This window comes from Myiozetetes cayanensis, unplaced genomic scaffold (assembly GCF_022539395.1).
Source record: "Myiozetetes cayanensis isolate MyiCay16 unplaced genomic scaffold, myiCay2020 scf13, whole genome shotgun sequence".
Taxonomy (NCBI): Eukaryota; Metazoa; Chordata; class Aves; order Passeriformes; family Tyrannidae; genus Myiozetetes; species Myiozetetes cayanensis.
Window position 1 is genome coordinate 17,953,387 of NW_026086937.1, and position 20,048 is coordinate 17,973,434.

Here is a 20,048-nt window from a genome sequence, read left to right on the forward strand (position 1 = left end):
TTTTCACATAAAGTCAAATACAGGGCCTACTACTCACCAAAAATTTCTTAAAATGTATGAATTTTTGAAATCCATAGATGTTTCACCACCCATTCTAGTTTGTCATGCTGAAACAGAAATGGATCCTTTGAAAATCTGAGCTTTCTGAACAGCACCAGACACCCACAGGCAAAAGGGAGGGCAAGATGTCCTGGGGCAGCCCAGCTAATAGGAGGATTCAAGGCACCATCAGCCCCTCCTCCATCCCTCTGTCACCCCAAGCAGGCAGGAGCAAGGAATTAAAAAGCAAACTGCTCCCTCGCCCACGCTGGCACAGCTCATTTCATCATCTATTAGGAAAAGTACTTGTCGCCATTCAGAATTGCTGTCCTAATTGGCTCTAAATTGCCCCACACTTCCAGCAGTGATGGTAAAGAGGTAGATAGCTAATGGCCATGGAAATCAGTTGTCTCTCTAAACTCTAACCACACTTCTGCTATGAGAAGTGTGAGGCAATTTCAGCAAGGTAACCTTTAATTTTAAAGTAAGATAGATCCTGCAATTCAAAAACAAGTAATCAGAGCAAAATTCATTTGTACTTTATAACCTATCAAAAAACTGGTGTCACATTCTCATGGAAATCATGAGGCACTGCACCAGCATGCTGGGCAGGAGAGCAACAGGAAAAAGCTTTCAACAGGAAAAAATCAGTGTCAGATCCTGTTGCCCTCATGCAGAACAGGACTGTGACCTTCGGTCCCCTGTGTCCTATGTAACCTCTCAGCAGTGCTGAGCTGTCCCCCATCTTCCCTTCTCAAATTTGCATCCTGAGTCTTGTAAATGTTTCATTGAAACAGATGCTCTACCACCAAAAAAACAGACCTATGGAATAAATACATATAATCTTCCAAAACTCCAAATTAGCTTATCTATATCTATTTGTATTTATATCTATATATCTATGTATACATATAGTTGTTCCACAAAACATCTTTCCTGGAATTAGACGTTTATAAGAAAATACTCCAAAAGCTCATTCCCACTTTTCTCACTGTTAACATATGATTTTTAGACAGGACATCAAATACAAGACACAAATCCTCCTTCTGCTCCTCCTCTTTTCAGAGAAGGTCTCTGGGGTTTGGTCATCTCTCTCTTACTTTCTTACCTGTGAAACACAAAATTAAATTCACTTCCTGTCTTTAAAGATAAATCAGGAAGTTGGCCCAGCTGAGCTTTCTTTTCCATGTTCCCTAGTGGAAAAATGTATGTTGGTTTTGAAAAAAGAGCAACAAGACCAAAGCCACTCATGTGAGCTGTGACAGATACAGAAATTTCTCAAGGGACTTACTATGCTAAGGGAGCATAATACAGCTTATTAATTCTATTCATCATATAATACTTGTTGGTCAGGAAATCACACATATATTGCTTAGGAAAATTATTTTAAGGTCAGACTGTGTATTAAATTTACCAATGATACAGTTATTATATTAAAAACAAAAAAAACCAACAAACCACCAAAAAAAAAAAAACACCCACAAAAAACCAAAAATTGTTCTCAGTGAAATACATGGTGGACTTGAAACATGTCCTTTCAATGTTAAGGAAACCATAAGCTAAGACATTTCTTCAACAAAGAAGCAGAATGTTATATCTGTAACTGATCCTAACAGGATCAAAATTACACTTCTTTGTCAAGCATTATATCAACATAATGGTTCCTTCTGTCATCTACAGAAAACAAAAATGAAAGAGCTATGTTTGGCAAATTTAAAAAAACAAAACCTGACTGAAACCAAAGAAAACCATAAAGCGGAGAAGCTTTTCTATTAACACCTCTGAAGTACAGATACAGCCTATTTTTTGGTATAAAACGAAATCATATTTGACGTAAGTGGGTATCTGAAGCCTAAATTTATCAAGTCACTGTTCCACAGATACCACTCAGGTCACACAGGGCATCTTTCTTCCACAAAAGGCACCTCCCCGTGTTCTCAGAGCCATTCTCCACTGGGCAGGGAGCAGGAGGATAAGTGGGAACTTTCCCTTGTTTGACATTACTCTTATCTCCTTTCAAAGGGGGCTTTGTACTTATAAATACACATTCAAAATTATCATGTGAATGAAGAGAATCCCAAGTGATTCCGCAGTGTGGGAATGAAATAAATCTACTGAGCTCACTCAGCTGCCGGTTACCCAGGAACACGCCAACATCCATTCCCGAAGATGCAGGAGGCACAACTTCAGACTCAGCCTAACTAAGTTTAATACTTGCATATAAAATACAATAAATACCTAAGATACAGGAGGGAAAAGACGAGTTCCCACTGAGATTTGCTTTTTGCAGAGCATTTTTCAGCTGTTGGCATGACAAAAACCAGGATGTGGTTGCATGCAAGGGACACAAAGACTACGGATCTGACCCTAAGTGAAGTGAGCAGCAGCCTAGGCCAGCACACTGCTGCCACCAGCCATGGCGTGGTCAGAGGGAGCTGTTAATCAACAGTAGCTGTTAACAGGAATAGGGACAAATGGGTCTTTCCCAAGGGCAGCACTCACCAGAGCTCTCCTCCCTCTCCACACATCCCTCTCCCTTAGAAGCCAAGGCTTTGCTCCTGCTGTGATTTCTCATTCCTGGGACAAAGGCAATTTCGCCAAGCAGCAGCCTGTAAATTTAATTCAGTCCAAACCTCCAGAATTCAAACTTTCTGAGAAGTTCTAAGCCCTCTTTACTCCTCAGATACGTGTTTCTCACAAACCTGAGGAAAAGGTTTGAAGTTCCAAGGTTTTATCAGTACTGACTACAACTGATCAGGGACAAGACACACTTGGGTATGGAAGTTTCTCACTTCACTTACAGGAAATAACAAGACAACTCCTCTTCTCAGTGCACAGGTACTTTTGTTTTTCAGCCATGACTGCAAAGGAGAGCTGCTGCTGCCTGCCCTCCCAAGCCCTTTGAAGAATTCAGTTTAAGTTATGGATGGCAACAGGCACCAATGACAAATCAATTCTTGCCAGAGATGGATTTGGGAGATTCTGCAGGTGATATTACCTGCTGGAATAAGGAACAGATATGTCTCTAAAGGACAGTTAGTTACATCTACAGGTATTACGAAGGGATTTAAACTTCCCTATTGCTTGAGGGGGGAGGAAAAAATGATCGTGAAGAAAACATTTGAGTGAGAACATAGAGGATGAAAAGCAGAGGTGAAATGTAGGAGTTGCTTTATAGATTGGTTGGAGAGCAAAGCAAAGACTCTTTTCTCTGTGCCCCATCCCAGTTTTAATAATGGAAAAATGTATCCAAGAAACTGTGAACCTAACAGTAACCAAGACGTATAATTGCTGAGAGGAATTATTGAGTAAAGCAGGATAAGGCTGCAAGAATTTTAAAAACGTCAGAGTAAATTGGCTGATCTGACAAACAATGTATAGCTAGAGTTATCATGGACATCGACACAACTGCCTTTTTTTTTTCTTACTATTCAACAAGAATCTTTGTTTATCCATTTTATTTGCAGAAGTCAAACCCAAAATAATAACCCCAAAAAGTTATGATACTCCACATTCTCCAAATAAACTAAGGTAGTTTCATTTTTACCTGGTTTTAGAGCAACACAACTCAAATAATTTCTTATAAAATAAAAACACCATTTTTCATATTTCCCCTACTGAAATGCTCAATAAAGAACATTTAAAGAATTAAAGATGCAATGCAACATAGATATATTTAGAAAAAGATGCCAAATTAGATAATAATGGTAATTATAATCTCAGAGGTCTTTGATAAGTCTGCATTTCTGCTACTTTTTGTGCTTTTATTGCCCTGTCCCTTTAGACTATGTTAATAATATTAAACTCAAATCTTAACTGAAAACACTACAAGTTCAACTGAACAAAACTCAAATGTTTACCATTTTACCCTGAATCTGTCAGATATGTAGCAACAGAATAAAAATACACTTCTTACCCTTTTTATTCAGGGTGAGAAGGAAAAATCAGCTGAATTTTCAAAAGCACTTAAGTGATATCAGAAATCTAAATGCCATTTTTAAAAGTAGCTTTAAAAATCAGATTTCATCGAGAATTGTGAAATTTTCATTGCAAGTTTCCTTTTGAGAATTCAACCAGCACACTTAGCAAAATTACCAGGTGTTTCTGTATTTTTCAAAGTCTGCCTCTTACGACCTTCAGCATTTATTATAAACTGTAGAGACTTCCACTTCTAAAAGCATTAATCGCTTTGGAAAACAGGACCTTTCCTAGTCTAGTGACTGTACTCTGGAGCTGCAGACACATTCCTCAGGGAGCACGATACGGGCTCAAAAGCACAGAGGACGACTCTCCAGCTCTGCCCTCTTGACATGCTCTCTCTGAAAGGGCTCTGAGAACTCAAGTCTTGCCATGGAGTCTCAGCCCAGCTGTCCCAGGAGACAACCTGCTCTCAGCCTATCAATTTTACCAGCTTTATCCATCTGTTTTGTCCTGGTAAGTTCTACTGGTTATGGATATAAATTTAAACAGCCCCTGAAGTACTTTGTGTTTCAGCTTCTACCTTGTCTCTTTTGGGTGTGGGATTTATGCCCTTTTTCACATTCACCCTGAAGGTGTGTGGGAGCCAAGTTACACCAGACTCGAACTAAAATCTTTTCATATATCTTTGAAAGAAAACTGGGAGAAGTCATATTCATGGCACAGACAGATATAGTTACTGGATTCCTATCAGCCCAGTGATGTTTGCAGAATTACATCTGGTTTTACCAGTTCTGAATCTTCCTGTATTATGGAGCAGGTTATGTTATAAATATTTATCTGAGCAAATCTAGTATTCACACTGCTAAATCAGTAGATTTACTGATTGAGCCCTATTAACAATATTTGTACCAATTTTTGTCAGCATGTAAAACGCACCTCCCACAACTTAACGCCTCTTGAAACCCCTGAAACATCAGCAGTAACCTGATTTCAACTTTTTTACAGTCAAACATTGCAAGCACCTCCCTACAGGGGGCGGGGGAAGTGTTCAGAAAGGCTTACAGAGATAATGTTTACTTAGGCTGTATCATTGATTAGGAAACGTGGCCAAGACCAGTAATTACAACCGTGCTAAATTGCACGGAAATTCTGTAACACTGACATTTCACGGGAAGCAAGGTGCAAAGCTGAAGGAATAAAAGCCAACACTGAGTTGTCTTACCTAATGATTTCCAGTGTGTCTGCTGGGAAAAATGCTTTTTGTGGACCTGGGTGATGTAGACAGCCAGTATGGGCCTGACAGAAGAGCTGCACACCAGCTCCCACCAAGAGCCTCCAGTGGAGAAGCTGGACAAGAACACTAACCCAGCACTTCCAAGACATCCACACGCCTTTTAAATCCCTCCAGGGATGGGGACTAAACCATTTCCCTGGGAAGCCAGTGATCCTCCATTCCTAACATAGATTGGTAGACAGGTTTCATTCAGCTCACACAGAATCCAGTCCAAATCTCGACAAAACCAACACAAGTCCACTGGGGCATTTCTGTCACCCCTTCAGAAGCCCAGGGAGTCCCAATCCTCAAAGCTTCATTTGACCACAAGCAGATTTCACCCCCATTGGGGTGAACAGCTCCCACCCCAGGCTTGCAAGCACATTGAGGTGACGTCTGCTTGGACAATACGATTGGCAACTCTGTCTTTTAAACAGGTTTGGTGTTTTTTTTTTCCCTAATTCCTTTCTCAGGACTGTTAGTAAAATCCCTTACCATTACCGAGTCTGATCTAAGTAGTAAACAAAGAAAATTAAATTAATGCCATTCTCAATAACATGTAGAATAGAAATTGCAAGCTAAGCAGCTGCCACTTATTCCTAGTAACTCAAAGTATTATATTGAAAGAAGTTTTCCAATAACATATATTGATTTTGTCAGGTTTGTTTTGGGTTTTTTGTTTTTTTTTTTACCCAAGCAACATATGTTGCATGTTCTGTACTTGTGGGGCTCAAAACACACAGGTTTCATTGCAGTATCTCTGACTTTTGCCAAACAGAGGTTGAAGAAAAGCAACTTAAAACAACATGGGATAAAATCTGTCTCAGGTCAAAATGTTGGGTTAAGAAAAATCTTGTGGGTAATGCAGTGTACTAAAAGAATTGATTATATATTTACATATAGAATTGATAGGCAGCTGAATTGATGCTTGACTACATTTACTGAAATCATGCCATTAAGTAGTAAAAAAAAATACTAAGAATTATGTAAAAGGATAGCAACTATATAAGTTTTTTAAGTTCCAAAGTATTCATATAATTCATTTCACTTAAAGTCCAGATTCTCACTAATATCCTAATAGCAAGTTGAAATCGTTTGACAAATGATGAAGAGTTTGAAAAGGGATGTTTTTAAACCACTCTTTGAAATAATAAAATGGCAAGCAATTCCCAGTCCCCAAAGACAAAGTATTATCCTGAGTTTGACAGACATGTCAGCAATTTGCTGTAATTTGTGTAATACTCAGTCTTAGGGCTTAGTTTATTCCAATACTTTCATCATGACTAAGCCTAATGACAGAATTCAGTTCAATCAACTCTCTGAAAAGACCAAGAACCTAATTTTTTACATTAAAAGAAAAAAAAAAATCAGCATTTTTCATCACCTGTACCCTTTGCCATTATGAAAATAATTAGTCTGTATAAAGTAGAGTCAGTTCAGCACATGAAAACTGACATGAAATCCTGGATATTTATTTTTTCCCTTGAATTTTGTAACAGTGTTGGCTCAAAAACACTGTCTTAACCATTTCAGGATTTAAGACTTGATTTAACAGACACAATAAAAAACAATATTGTCTTACTTTCAATGTATTTCTGATCTACTCAAGAATACCACTTTGGATGACCATGACAACAGGTTTGTAGGTTCTGCTACTTCTGAACTGGTACTGATCCAAAAATCTGCAATGCATTGCCTTTATAGTGAAAAGGGAACTTTCCGTTCCAGAAGCCAAAATAAACTCCTCTGCCCCCTCAAATAACTTTCAAAAGTTGGCAGGAAAACCTAGTTTCTTCCACACTCACTGCTAGAGAAAAGTGATTATACTCTAATATTAACATGTTATATCAACTTTCAAAGCAGTGAAAAGATTCCACAAGGGAAAAAAAGAATAAAATCAAAACCCAGGCGATAGATATTTTACAATAATTTATAATGTTAAAATAGATTATAAAGAATAAAAAAATAAACAAATTCTGGTCCTTCAGAGTGCAGAGGTCAATTTTTTCATCATAAACCACCACAGACTAAAGGTTCAATCCACCATTTAGATAAAAACACAAAGCCAGGCTTTATTTTTGTGCCAAAAATTACTCAAGAATTTCTTAAAGCACCAAATATTAAAAAACATCATATAAACCTTGCTTTTCAACAGTGTTATTTGGCAATCAGTTAGACCTAGGACAGCTGTTCTATTGTTTATATTTCTATTCACTTTGAATAATCTATTTCAATTCATGTACATGAAAGATAATAACATATTTAGCCATAAAACATTGCTAAAGCAAAACTATTGTGATTAACACAAACTTACGTTATTAAGAATTCCACTAGCTTTGTGCATGAGTAAATTCCAATAGTTTTGTTATGAAAGCTTCCCAAGCATGATGAGAAACTGAACATGAAGAAAAAGTCAAGGTTTGTAAAATTGATTCCACATAAAACAAATCACATTAAGTCTTAACATTAGCACCTGATTGCATTTAAGACAAAAAAACATGTCAAGGTACTTACCTGTAAATCTGTTGAATATTTTCAGCTTTGATTTCCTTGAGAATTTCATGGTAGATATGAGGATTATTTGGTTCTTGAGATGTTGGGGGAGAAGGGCATTTTTTGCGTGCATAATATCCTATGACAATTCCAAAAATAAATAAAATCAAGGCAGTGCAAAATACTTTCAGTATCCGAGAAAAACTGCAGCGGTTGCTCTTTGGTGCCTGTCTCGTGTAGTGGGAGATGTACTCGGGGTCTTCCTGAAGCCTCTGGAATCTTCCCTTGGGAGAAGATGAAGCCTGGATGGGTTCGAGATCAAGGTCAGGGCTCTGTGAGTTCCCCAGGTGATGCTGGACTGCACCATCCAGTCGGAAATGGTCAAAGCCGGGCTCCTCCAGTTCTTTTTCCATGTCCCATTCCAGTTCCAGCGCTGTGGCTTGGAGCTCATCGCTGTCAAGGTATGGAGAGTGCCCCTGTGCTCTCTGGTCTGCGTTCACTTTGTGATAGGCCATCTTTTTATCTGTTAGAACAAAATTAAAAAAAAAAAAACACAAATGTTTGTTTCCACGCGCAAACATAAATAACCTATTTATTCTTCGTAAATGTGGGAGAACTAAACATAGACAATAAAAAGTAAACACTGGGTTCTCAGTGTTTCACCTTCTCCATTTCCATCATCCTGTCTTCTTTTGTAGGATCAGCAGTCCATGAACACCATCAGTGGGGAGAGAAGATACTTAAGAGAATATATTGTAGGAATGTGAATAAAGGGAATTTACAAGTGCCAATGGCAAACCACAGAAGTTATCCAATTATTTTGTCAGTCCTCAAGATAATATTAAAAAATTGAGTGAAGGCACAGAGTTTCCAAAACAATTATTTGTTACCTGAAAGTAATTTTAAAGCTTTACAACTGTTTGTATCAATTTGATTTCACACACCGTTCAAAATAATGCTGCTAAAATAAAGTAGAAAAATTAGAAATAATATAAATTGCCTGATGTGATTCTAAACGCGAGGAAATGATAAGTTAAAGAAATTTCAGGGTGACACTGTACTTACACATCAATAAAAGCCTTCCATTTAGACGGAGCATTCTATTATTTATAGGTATTTTAAATGCATAGTTCCTGAATGACTGATGAATTTACTTAGAAATTGTCCCAGCTGTTTTGCTCCACTTATTTTTCCCATTTTAATGAATCAAAAGCACTGCCAGGTAAGTATTTGTAACAAAATCGTTCCTTTAATAGCAAGGCATAACTGTGGCACTTCTAGATATTTCTATGGAAGTAGAAGCCTCTAAAGAGAACTCTGACCTCCAGTACCAACACTCAAAGTCAATTTTCAACAAATCATTTTTTAACAGACTGCAACAACAGGGTGCCTTTCCCTCCATGCTTTGACAACAGCCATTCCAACACATAAGCATCTGCAATTTTGGGCTTTTCAAACATCGGACTCACTTCTCAATTAGAATAAAACGAAGATAAAGATATTAAACCTCTCACTGTGATAAATACTAGATTGACACCTACAACACTATATTATCCCTCCATTTTTATGCTTTAAGGTGTTTTCACTCCTCAAGACTTACCTCCAAATAACATTACTGAGGCCACGTAACAGATGAACCAACTCTACTGGCAAAGTAGAATTTCAGCTTTTTGAAGCCCTCTGAAGAGCGCGAAGTGTTAGCAAGCTCTGATATAATGAAACAGCCTATTGTCCACTGAAAGGCTATCTGGCTCTATACAATAGCAATTTACAGATCCTATTTTCCCTGTACAGTCATATAAATATCCCTGGCCTATAACTGTCAGGCAGCCCAGGCACAGTCAGGAGAGCCCACACGCTCCGAGTGGAGCTATTGCAGCCACTTGGCAAATCGATTCTCCACCTGCAGTCCAAACTCTTCTATATGCAGTGGAAGCAACAGAGTTTAGAGTGATCAGAACTAAAGCCTCTTAAATTAGCGGGAAGGTCTCCATTACTTATTTAAATAACGATAACAAATTTGGTCTTTAAATTCCAGCTGAGTCAACAAATGGTTTACACCTGCAAAGCCTTTGTGGCTGACCTTTGCAGACTTTGTTAGCCCAGCCCTCAGGTTTGTGAAGGATCCTCTGAGCTACAGCTTTACTATCCCCGCAGTTGTGCATCACCTCAAGATTTCTCAAGGGAGCACTCTGTCTCCTTATCCAGGTTGTTAAGGAAGACGTTCAGTAGTGCCAGCCCCAGAACTGATCCTTGGTGCACTGAGCTTCTTGTCAAGCACCAGCTGGACATAAAATGATGTATTAATGTTCTCTGGAAAACTGAGCTACCTAATTTCCAAGCTATTTATCTGCCCTTTCACTCTCTCCTCTTTTGCTAGTGGAGGGATTAATTTGCAAACCAATGAGAGATCGCTACTGGATAATATCAACTGCCCAATAAACTCATCTTTTCAACTCCATTTCATACTGCTCTTTATTGGAAGTTAAAGACCAGTGTTTCGTCCTTTAAAGCAGAACAAATTATTACTGCATTCCATAAATATATATTTTTGACTCTAGAATTCCTAAAGTCATTTAACAAACTGTTTTAGCCAAATAAGTAAATCCTTAGCAGATTAGCACTGTAATAGCCAAAAAACAGGAATTAAGGCAGTTTTTCAGATGCAGTTTCATGGCTAATATTAATCTTGGTGAGTTTAAAAACGTTGACCATTGCCTAACTGTGGTAGTTAAGTTTTCCCTGTATTTATGACATTTTAAAAATGTATGTTATTGTTCAATGGAGTGTATTAATAAAGGGTATTTAAATCTACACATAAGTGCATAATAAAAATCCATATGAAATTTCTTCAAATGGCTGTTAATGCAGAGGGGTAGTAACCACATTCCACAGCTTAGTATCTCAGCAATTCCATTTTCATTCAAAGCACCAAAACCAGTAACCTCACTTCAGAAAAAAAACAAAAAACAAAACAAAACCACACACACAACTAAATGAACTAAAAATTAAAAATCAATATTCAATTCAGTTTTATATTTGAAACCAGTCTTTGGAGTACGGGATCTTATTAGCAACGCATGTCCTTCAGTTAAAGAATGCAAAGAATGCAAGAGTAGCTGCAGTGAACAACTTCACTTTTTCTTCTGATATTTCTAAGTTCATTATCTGAGTGTAAGGACACAGCACAACTTGCCTCAAAGTATCTGAGATCAGGGCCCACAGTGTATTTAACCACTTTAACAGAAAAGGGTCTCCTGGTTCTCAAGGCCCAAGCCATTTGTGCCACGTAAACCACAGTACTGGTTCTGTTTACTACTGGGTATTTAGCTGTTTAAGGAAGTAGGCATGACTTAAAGATTAGATAATAAATGCAGTTTTGGGTGGAAACTAGAAGGATAAAGAAAACACTACACAGTGATTTGGAAAAAAAACAAATTGACACTAGAAATATGGAAAAAATTTTGAAGTCAAGAAAAACCACTACAATACCCTGGTTCATTCTTCTCTATAACACAGACCGTAAAATGAACATATTTCTGAAAGACATTTTTGAAAACTTCAGGAGATAGAAAATTCATCCCATCTGCCAGCAAGCTGTTTCAACATTTAATTGTTGTTAAATACATGTTTTATTATAAAGATAAAAGAACAACTGCAAAATGCCAGAAGTCTGAATATGCACCGAGTGAGCTTTAAAGCCATTCTGTAGGGACAGCAAAGGGGATCATAAACTCTGGAATACTGGACAGAGCCAAGCTGATTACCAATAAAGCTGATGTGCATTTCTGTACTTCCACTGATTTGTGGGGAGAATGTTTATCGAGAGGTATCAAACCAAACCTAAATATCCTTTCAATTAACCATTCCCAAGAAATCAGGGAAGTCAGCTTTGTCAGATCGTTATTGCCTTAACGAGCCCATTTCAAAACTATCTACCTGTTCTTTGACCTTAAAAATAATGCATTTACATCCTGATAGGTGCATCTTGTTATGAAACCACCAGAAACTTCTTTTTTGACAGCTTTCCTGCTTTAATCTCTTACCAGTTTGAAAACTGCCCAATAAGGTCGACAATGAAACGTCCTGCATCTGCACCACTGCCACTCTCCGATGCCTCCACAAGAGAAAGGTCAGCTTATACAAACATTTTATGAAAACAACAAGGAAAGAGCAATATGAACATGCCACAGTAAATTCTTTGTGACTGGTGCTGCAGTTGTTAAATCCAGTTCATAAACAGCTGGGACAATTAGCAGGCTCGTGCACAGCAGGGAGCGTGGCAAGTGTCAATGTGCTGCCCCCAGAGAATCCTTCTTGGGCCATTTAGTGTTCATTACTGAAAAGGCAAACCTCATACTGCAACTGTACCAAAGGCATTGCAGCCTCTTTGTGTAGTTATGGAACATGAAATCCAGGCTTGTTGGCTCTTCTCATTTTAAGGGCTCTTTCATTTTTATTTTCTCCTCAGTATCTTCTATACTGACTGCCTTTGCTGTAAGTCCTTGCAATCTTTTTGTGTCTAGGTAAACCCCTGAACTAGATATAATGTCACCTGTTTAAAGCTGTAGTTTATCACGGAACTCAACACCCACTGCACTTACAAGTCTTTAAAGTATATATGACAACAATTTAGTGCTTTGCTAAACGAGATGATGCCAAGTTTCAGGCCCAGACAAATTTCTTCAGAGCTCTAAATCCCTGACAAAAGTTGTTTGCAGAAAAGATTATGATGCCCTTGTCAACAGCAAGGTTACACTACCCTGTAATTAAAAAAATAATGTGATATTTCCATCACCACTGCCCTAATTTCCTGCAGTAATGATTTCTCCCTTCGCTCACATTTGGGATATGGGCTTGGCAACCAGTTCATTTACAGCAGGACAGTTAAATAACTTGTCACTCCACACAGCCACCATGCAAAAACAAATGACAAAACTCACCAGTTGCTCACATTTCACTGAATCTGAACCCAACCTGAAAGACCAAGCAGAGTGATAACAGAAGACAGAATAGAGAGAGAAGACAGAAGAGACTGGAGAAAGAAGATCTGTAGAACTCAGCCAAACAGACACTAAGTTGTCCCTTCATTAATAAGTGCTTTTTGGCATACCTAAATGTTGTGAAATATTTAACTTCTTCAGAATCTCTCAACCATTTTATTCTATCATGAATGGACTAGGATAAAATTAACATCAACACAAAGGATGACCCCATGACAAGTAGAGGGTCCATAGTACCCCTTGATTGATAAGACTTGTGCACGACGATGTCCTGCTGGAACAAGAGTTAACTTGCCTGGGATCAAACACATCAGCCACCTGAGCTATAATATACTGGCCCACCCAGATGTGCATAGGTACACAGATGTATTTGCCTGCTGCCTTTCCAGAACCTCTGAATTCCTGGGACTTGGAGAAAGAAAAATTGCTGGGAAGCTCCTTCTTCCCAGCAAACAACTATCACATAAAGATGAGGCAGCTTTGGCTCGTCTCTAATATGCTGGGCATGTATTACTAACATAGATCTTTTCCATTCTCAGGCATGTTTAGTTTGCAAATACCTATTTGCCTGAAACAAAAGTCAGAAATATTTACTGAACTTATAGGAGCTAACAGCATCTGTGATATATGCAGAGCCTACCTAGGAGGTTTATTAAAACTGCAGTGTAATCAGATCAGTATAAATGGCTCTGTTGCAGAGTCTGTGCATTTCTTGTGGTACGTGCTGTGCTGCTGCCTTTGCTCTGCTTCCAGAACAGCTTTTCCCTCCCATTAGGGTGGGGACCAGCTCAGTTTTCTCGCTGTTCCCTTTTTACCACACTCATTTGCAAACATCAGAACACTGATCCCAAACGAGGCCAGAGAAGCCCCAACCACACACACACTCCATTTCCTTAGTCCATGAATTAATCACTCATCTTTCCTTTGGACTCAACGCTCAGATCCCGCTGTTCTCCTTGGGAAGGGCACTGGATAGGGTTGCAGTGTTTCTAAAAGCAAAGAAGTGGATGGAGAAACAGAAGTTCCAGCACTAGGAGGGATGTGTTGTGTAAGTGCATTTACAACATCGTTCTTAAACTAGGTCTAAGGAGAAGAAATTACACCCCACATCTTTGCTCACCGGCACTAGACCCCAGCCTCACCACCAAGCTCCTCCTGCCCCAACCACCTGCTCACAATTTACATTCCCACACCTCTGCCTGAACTCCTGTCCATCCCCATCCCAAGCACACTGGGCCCTGCTCCTCCAGAGTGGCCTTGTCCTTCCCCCTCCATCCCAAAGCCCCTCACTTCCTTCTTCCCTGTTGCTTCAATGCAATCCCACTCCAGCATCTCCTTCTTGGTGTCCCCAGAGAATCACAGGAGCTGATGGGGTGGGGAAAGCCCACCTGACACCAAGGATCCCTCAGCAAAAAGTGCCTGAGTTTTGTCCCTGCTTCGAATTTCAGGGACTTGCAGACACGACACAGCTACAACAAGCAAAATGCACTCAGAAGGAAATGCAGAAAGAATGTTTCCTGCAAAAGAAGCCACTTTAGGCATGTGTTTCACCCAGTCCGTCACACAGTTTGGTTGACCCTGCAGCCACCACCAGGTCTTGGATGAAACTGCCTGTTGGGCCCCTTTGCCCCCTCCCACCCAAGGTGGGATGGTCAGCAGCAACCACCTCTTCTTGGAGATCGAACAACCCACCCAAAGTTGCTCGTCCAACACATCAGCCTTTCCCTTTCCCCATTTCTCCTCACACCAGCTTCCTGTACACCAACCTAATATTCAGTTTTCCTGCATATACATTTTATCCAAATTCAAATTTTCATCAATAATACATTTTGCATTACATTTCCCTGGACATCATAATTGGTTCTGAAAGAAATAAAATACAAAGCTTTGCCAGGACAAAAACTCTTATTGAGGCTTTTGAATTTAAGCTTATATAGTTGAATGTGATGTGAAATTAAATTATTGTAAATGGTGTTTAACTTGAAAATGCTGACAGCAATATCTGTAGTAACAGGCCATAGCAGTTCTTAAGAAAGTTAATTTTATATGACTCATTTCTGCTTTGGAAATTATTACATTGCCAGTCTTTGGTTTGGGCACATTTCACTTTGATTTTTTTCAATCTCTTTTTCCTCTTTAATTACAGCCAATCATATTTAAACTATTATAAAAAATTAAGTAATTTAAACTTTGAAAATTCGGAAACTGTACACTTACAAGCTACTACATGGCAAGAAAGTGTGCTAATGGGAATCTGTTGTACTCTAAAAGGTACAAAGCCACATTGCAAAATATGATGTAATTTCAACCCACACCTTAGAAAGAACAAAAACCCCCAAACAAAACAAAAAACCCCAACACCACAACCAGCCAACAACATAAACACCACCCCACTTCCCCCCCCTAAAAAAAAAACAACAACAACAAAAACCCACCAAGTAAACAAACAAAACAAACCCAAATGGTTGCTTTTATGGATAAGCTACAAACAGGAACCTGGCCTCATCATGCATATAAACTCCATTCCTGATTTTAACTGTGACTGACAAAATCCAGCAATGAAAACTTTAACACATTCTGTTGGGGAAAAAAAACCCAAACAATCCATACCAAACCAAAAACCACAATCCACTAAAAAACTGGGGAGACTCTGGAGCACCTAGGATTCAATATTACCTAAAACTTAGTCCAAAGACTTAGTCCAAAGATTGCATCCAGATGATTCTTGCATATCTCCAGTGAGGAGACTCCACAGCTTCTCTGGGCAATCTGCTCCAGTGCTCCAGTTTTTCAGAGCTCAGAATCAATTTCACGAACTTATCTGGTTAGAGAAGACAAATCTTCCTATTAGTAATAACTGCAAATGGAAGCAGAGATACACAGGACATATGAAGCCCTAAAGTCTCATGTCAAGAGTAATTTTTTGATAAAACCAGATTTCAAACGATATATTTAAAAAACTGACACATACACAAAAATGTTCATGTTGTCACCATCCTGAGGTATTTTACCTTGCTGTAAAAAATAGGTCACTACTTATAAAAAAAGCAATTAAATCCCTACTTAGCAATATATTTTTTTTCTCAGTGGGGTTTTACTGAGTTTTATCAAGTTCAACAATGACAGAGGGCCCTTAAAAATAATATATTATGGAGCTGAAGATGGCAACATTTACAATTTAGCTTTATTGGAATTTTACTATATTTCGATAGACGACAGCTTTAATGATTCTGTGCATGGTTTATGGCAGAAAACAGAGTAAGGCAGTAACATAATTTTCTGCTTTTTTCAACGATCTGTATCCAAAGAATTCAGAAAACAAGCAAGTGTACTTCATAATCACGCCAAATTTATTTTCTGGGTGAACTCTCAAATGTTAAAGCTCAAGTACACAGAGTGATGTTGCCATGGCAACTGCTACTGCAACCCAAGATGGGCCCATGTTTATGAAAGCACATTTCTGTACCCGTGAACACACGCCAGGGCACAGCCACACTGTGGCTCCTGTCAGAAGGCAATCGAGCCATCCGCGCATTATCGGCCCCGATGCCGCTCCTGGCAAGGCAAGGGGGCACGCACTGAAGCCATTAAGCTGCAACAATCCTGCACATGTTATATGCAATCACAGGCTCACAGAATTTCTTAGGCTGGAAAAGATCTCTAAGATCAGCGAGTCCAACCGCTCCCCCAGCACTGCCAAGGCCGCCACTGAACCAACGTCCCCAAGTGCCACATCTACACGTCTTGCAAGAACCTCCAGGGGTGGTGACTCCACCACTTCTCTGCGCAGCCTTTGCCGGGGACTGACAGCACTTTCAGTGAAGAAATTTTACCTCATATCTAATCCAAACTTCCTCTGGTGCAGCTTGAGGCCATTTCCTCTTGTCTTACCTCTAGTTACCTGAGAGAAGGGATCGACCCCACCTCGCTACATTCTCCTTTCAGGTAACTGTACAAAGTGATAAGGTCCCCCTGAGCCTCTTTTTCTCCAGGCTAAGCAACCCCAGCTCTCTCAGCCACTCCTCAGAAGACTTGTTTACTCCTGTTCGTAGGACCTAAATGAGGAAACTTTAATTTGCCCTAAGATGTAATATCAGAAGATTGAGTGTTGCTATAGCTATAGGCGGAGTGGAGCAGTAATATGTTTGGTGTCCTTTGACCTTTTTTTTTCTAAATCTCCACTGAAATAAGCTGTCAAGTTTGAGAAATGTCAGAGTTTGGTCATTTGAGTCTGCCTGGAGGTGTAATTTTGCATGGTGTACAATTCCTGTGAATTTATCAGAACATGTTTTTTCACACATAGTCAACATGGTGTGACATTCAGCATCCTGAATCTGCCGATGTCTACACGCTGAAATGAGTTTATGATTTCTCTTACAAAGAAAATCCAAAGTGTGTTAGTTCAGGTCAGCAAAGGAATCCTCAGTAGATTTCTGAGGATAAAAATTAAAGGAAGCATCCCTTCTTTCTGCTGCTTCCTCTGCATACCTATCTGACAGCACTGCTGCCTTTCCACATCAGCCAGCACTGAGTTCAGTGTGGAAGCATATTAAACTCAAAACTGATTTCTTCCTTTACTTATCACTCATTCTGCAATCAGATTTAAGATCTGTGATGAAGTACCTCTGTACTTAAAGCTCCACATATCAGTAACATACATGCTTTCAGTAGTTTCCCAGAAAAATTTTACACTCTCCTTCTGGAAGTCACAAAAAGCAGCAAGATCTGATGTGTTTGCAGCCAAGTCCTACCCAACTGTGACCACACCCTTGGGAAAAGAGGCACGACTGCTTAGCCTTTGGTTTTATCTTCAGCCTCCCTTTGATGGTTTCCCAATCATCATTTAGGGAAATCTCTCAGCCTTGTTGAGGTGTATGAAGATGAGGGTATTACATGAAATAAACTGGAGAAGTCTATTATCTTAAAGACTACCTCAATTCTCAACTGCCTATCTCAGCCTGCTCTAGTCACTTTTGACACCTACAAGTTGACAGTCAAACATTTATATATGCAGAATTTATCACCGATTGCCAGTAGACTGAACTGATTAATACTGTTAGTCTGTAGACATTCCTTAAGGAATAATTTCTTTAAAAGTAACCATAATACTTCTTGACCACTAACTGAGCAGCCTTGGAGAGGAGTGTAATACACACCTCACAGTCTAAAATAAACACATCGGCTTCTTTAGAGGAAAAACTTCTCATAAACCTTCTTTTAGACTTGGCCTGGGTTGTGCATAGCTATTAGAGCTTAAATTGTTTATGCTGTAGAACTTTTTGATTTAGAGACATTAGCAGTTGAAGATAAGCAAAGTGTGCATTATAAAAAGAACAAAGAGGACATATTCAAGAAGCATATAGCTTAGTACACAGAGATAAAGTAGGCTATAAACTATATAACTGATGCTTAGAGGTATTTCAGCAATTCCCATCGAAAGCAGGAATTGTGCATGAACAGAAGGGCTGATGGTTTCTGTTAATTCAGCTTTATATCATTGCCTAATGTGGGCTGATGATATTGTAAGATGCTGGATACCCCTGTTCAGGTAAACACCCCATACAAGATAGTTAGTGATGTTTGGGAACTTTTCAACAGAGTAATGTTAATCTGAAAATGACAATCTTCTGATACCAAGAACGTTAAATATCAAGTGCCACAGTACAGCAGCTGTGGGTGACCAGTCACTGAGCAGACTTTGCATACCAGCTTAATATGTACTATTACTTCTTTTCCAATTTCCTTTAAAAACCAACATTAATCCAAAATACTCCAAGGAGCAGCACGGAGAGAAACCTAAGCCCTGTCTTCCCTGCTTCCAGCTATAAACCAGAGCGGTATTCATGTCACAGCAGAACACCTTACAGCCGCTTAAAAAGATAGGATGATACATCAATTACAATACTTCACTTAATTCTGGAAAGTTACCCTGAAAAGTTGACAATTCACAGAAATGTTGGCTGGCAGGGACCTCACAGGGTCGCCTGCTCCAACCTCCCACACAAAGCAGGACTGCTGCCAGGAACAGATCGAGTCACCTCGTCCTTAAACTGAACTCATCAAGCATTCAATCAGAGCAAAAGGGTTCAATATGAACACAAGTGTGTGCCATTTCACTCCTTTTTTTTTTTTTTCTCTGCTGCTGATACATCTGTTTCTTAGTAAAAATAACATCAGTATGCAAAAATAAACCCCCTCAGACCTGTAATATAACCAGTCGTTAAAATTCATACACCATTTCTGTTGAAAAAAAAATACAATACTGAAAAGAGACAGAATTGGAAAAAGAAATGAAAATCTTAACACACAGACACAGCAGCCATGGCATGAAAAATTCATTTCCATTAATGAGACGTGGTAGTCCCCAGGCCAGCGCCCTTTGTACGTGAACCATGTTAATCAGATTGTATGAGCATTTGCTGGAAACTCCTGGGATAGCAAGCAACTATAACTATAGAGCAAGCACAGCAGATTAGCAGCTTGCTAAAAACTGCTTGATTTGTAACCCTTGATGCACGGGAATGATGCAGGTTTCCTGAATCACTGAGAAATGAAGCATAAACGTCTCGTATTTGTCGCAGCCTTTGACGAGATTTCCACGTCACCAAAACGTGGACAGAAACATCCTTCTCAGTGGCATCTTTGTGTAAGAAAGCAGAGAATGAACACACAAATAAGGCCTGTGTCACTTTAGGTTTGGTCACACATACTGCACAGTGCCTTGCTATTGCTCTCCTACATCCCCAAAAAAACCTTTCAGTAACTGCAGCTGGGTTGGAGTGGGATGGAAACAAAACTGTTTTCCCACAAGGAGTCACTGCAGAAGCTCTGCAGGTTTGGATGTGGAGAACATGTGGATTTATGGCAAGACCCAGCAAGGCAGCAGGACCCAGTTTTGACCAAGCAGACTTTCCCTTTTTAAAAGGTTTTATTTTATGAACTCTTTAGCCTAAAGGAGGAAACCAATCAGGTTTTAGGTTTTCCTTCCTTCATCTGGCAGTTAATACATTTAATTGCTTCCTAGTTTGGGCTTTATCTGCTGCATTTTCTCAGTGACAGAAGCAAATGGAAACTTGTGCTTCTTCAGACAGCTTCATTTTAAAAACATTGACTTTCAAGTAAAATTCAAAGTTACTGGATCCGTAAAGCTTTTCATTGATTTCATTCCCAACCTAATTTTAATCTCAGTCACCAGCTCTCACTATTTGTGCAAAGCTAGGAGCCACTAAGAAACCAGTGTTCTCAAAAAGTCACCCGCCAAATGAAGGGAATCAATAAGCTAATTTCCAAAGAACAAAATTTGACAATATTCATGAAAA

At 39.2% G+C, this 20,048-nt stretch overlaps 1 protein-coding gene across 7 annotated transcripts in view; it reads right to left on the bottom strand.

The window, feature by feature from the left end:
- The window catches only part of NAALADL2 (N-acetylated alpha-linked acidic dipeptidase like 2), a 434,035-nt gene that overhangs the window by 229,072 nt on the left and 184,915 nt on the right, over positions 1-20,048 (bottom strand). For all 7 annotated transcript variants that reach the window (XM_050308259.1, XM_050308262.1, XM_050308258.1 and 4 more), the window contains one exon: positions 7,748-8,249. In XM_050308259.1, coding sequence (XP_050164216.1) covers positions 7,748-8,241 — 494 coding nt within the window. In that variant the 5' untranslated portion in view covers positions 8,242-8,249. The remainder of the gene's footprint in view (positions 1-7,747; positions 8,250-20,048) is intronic.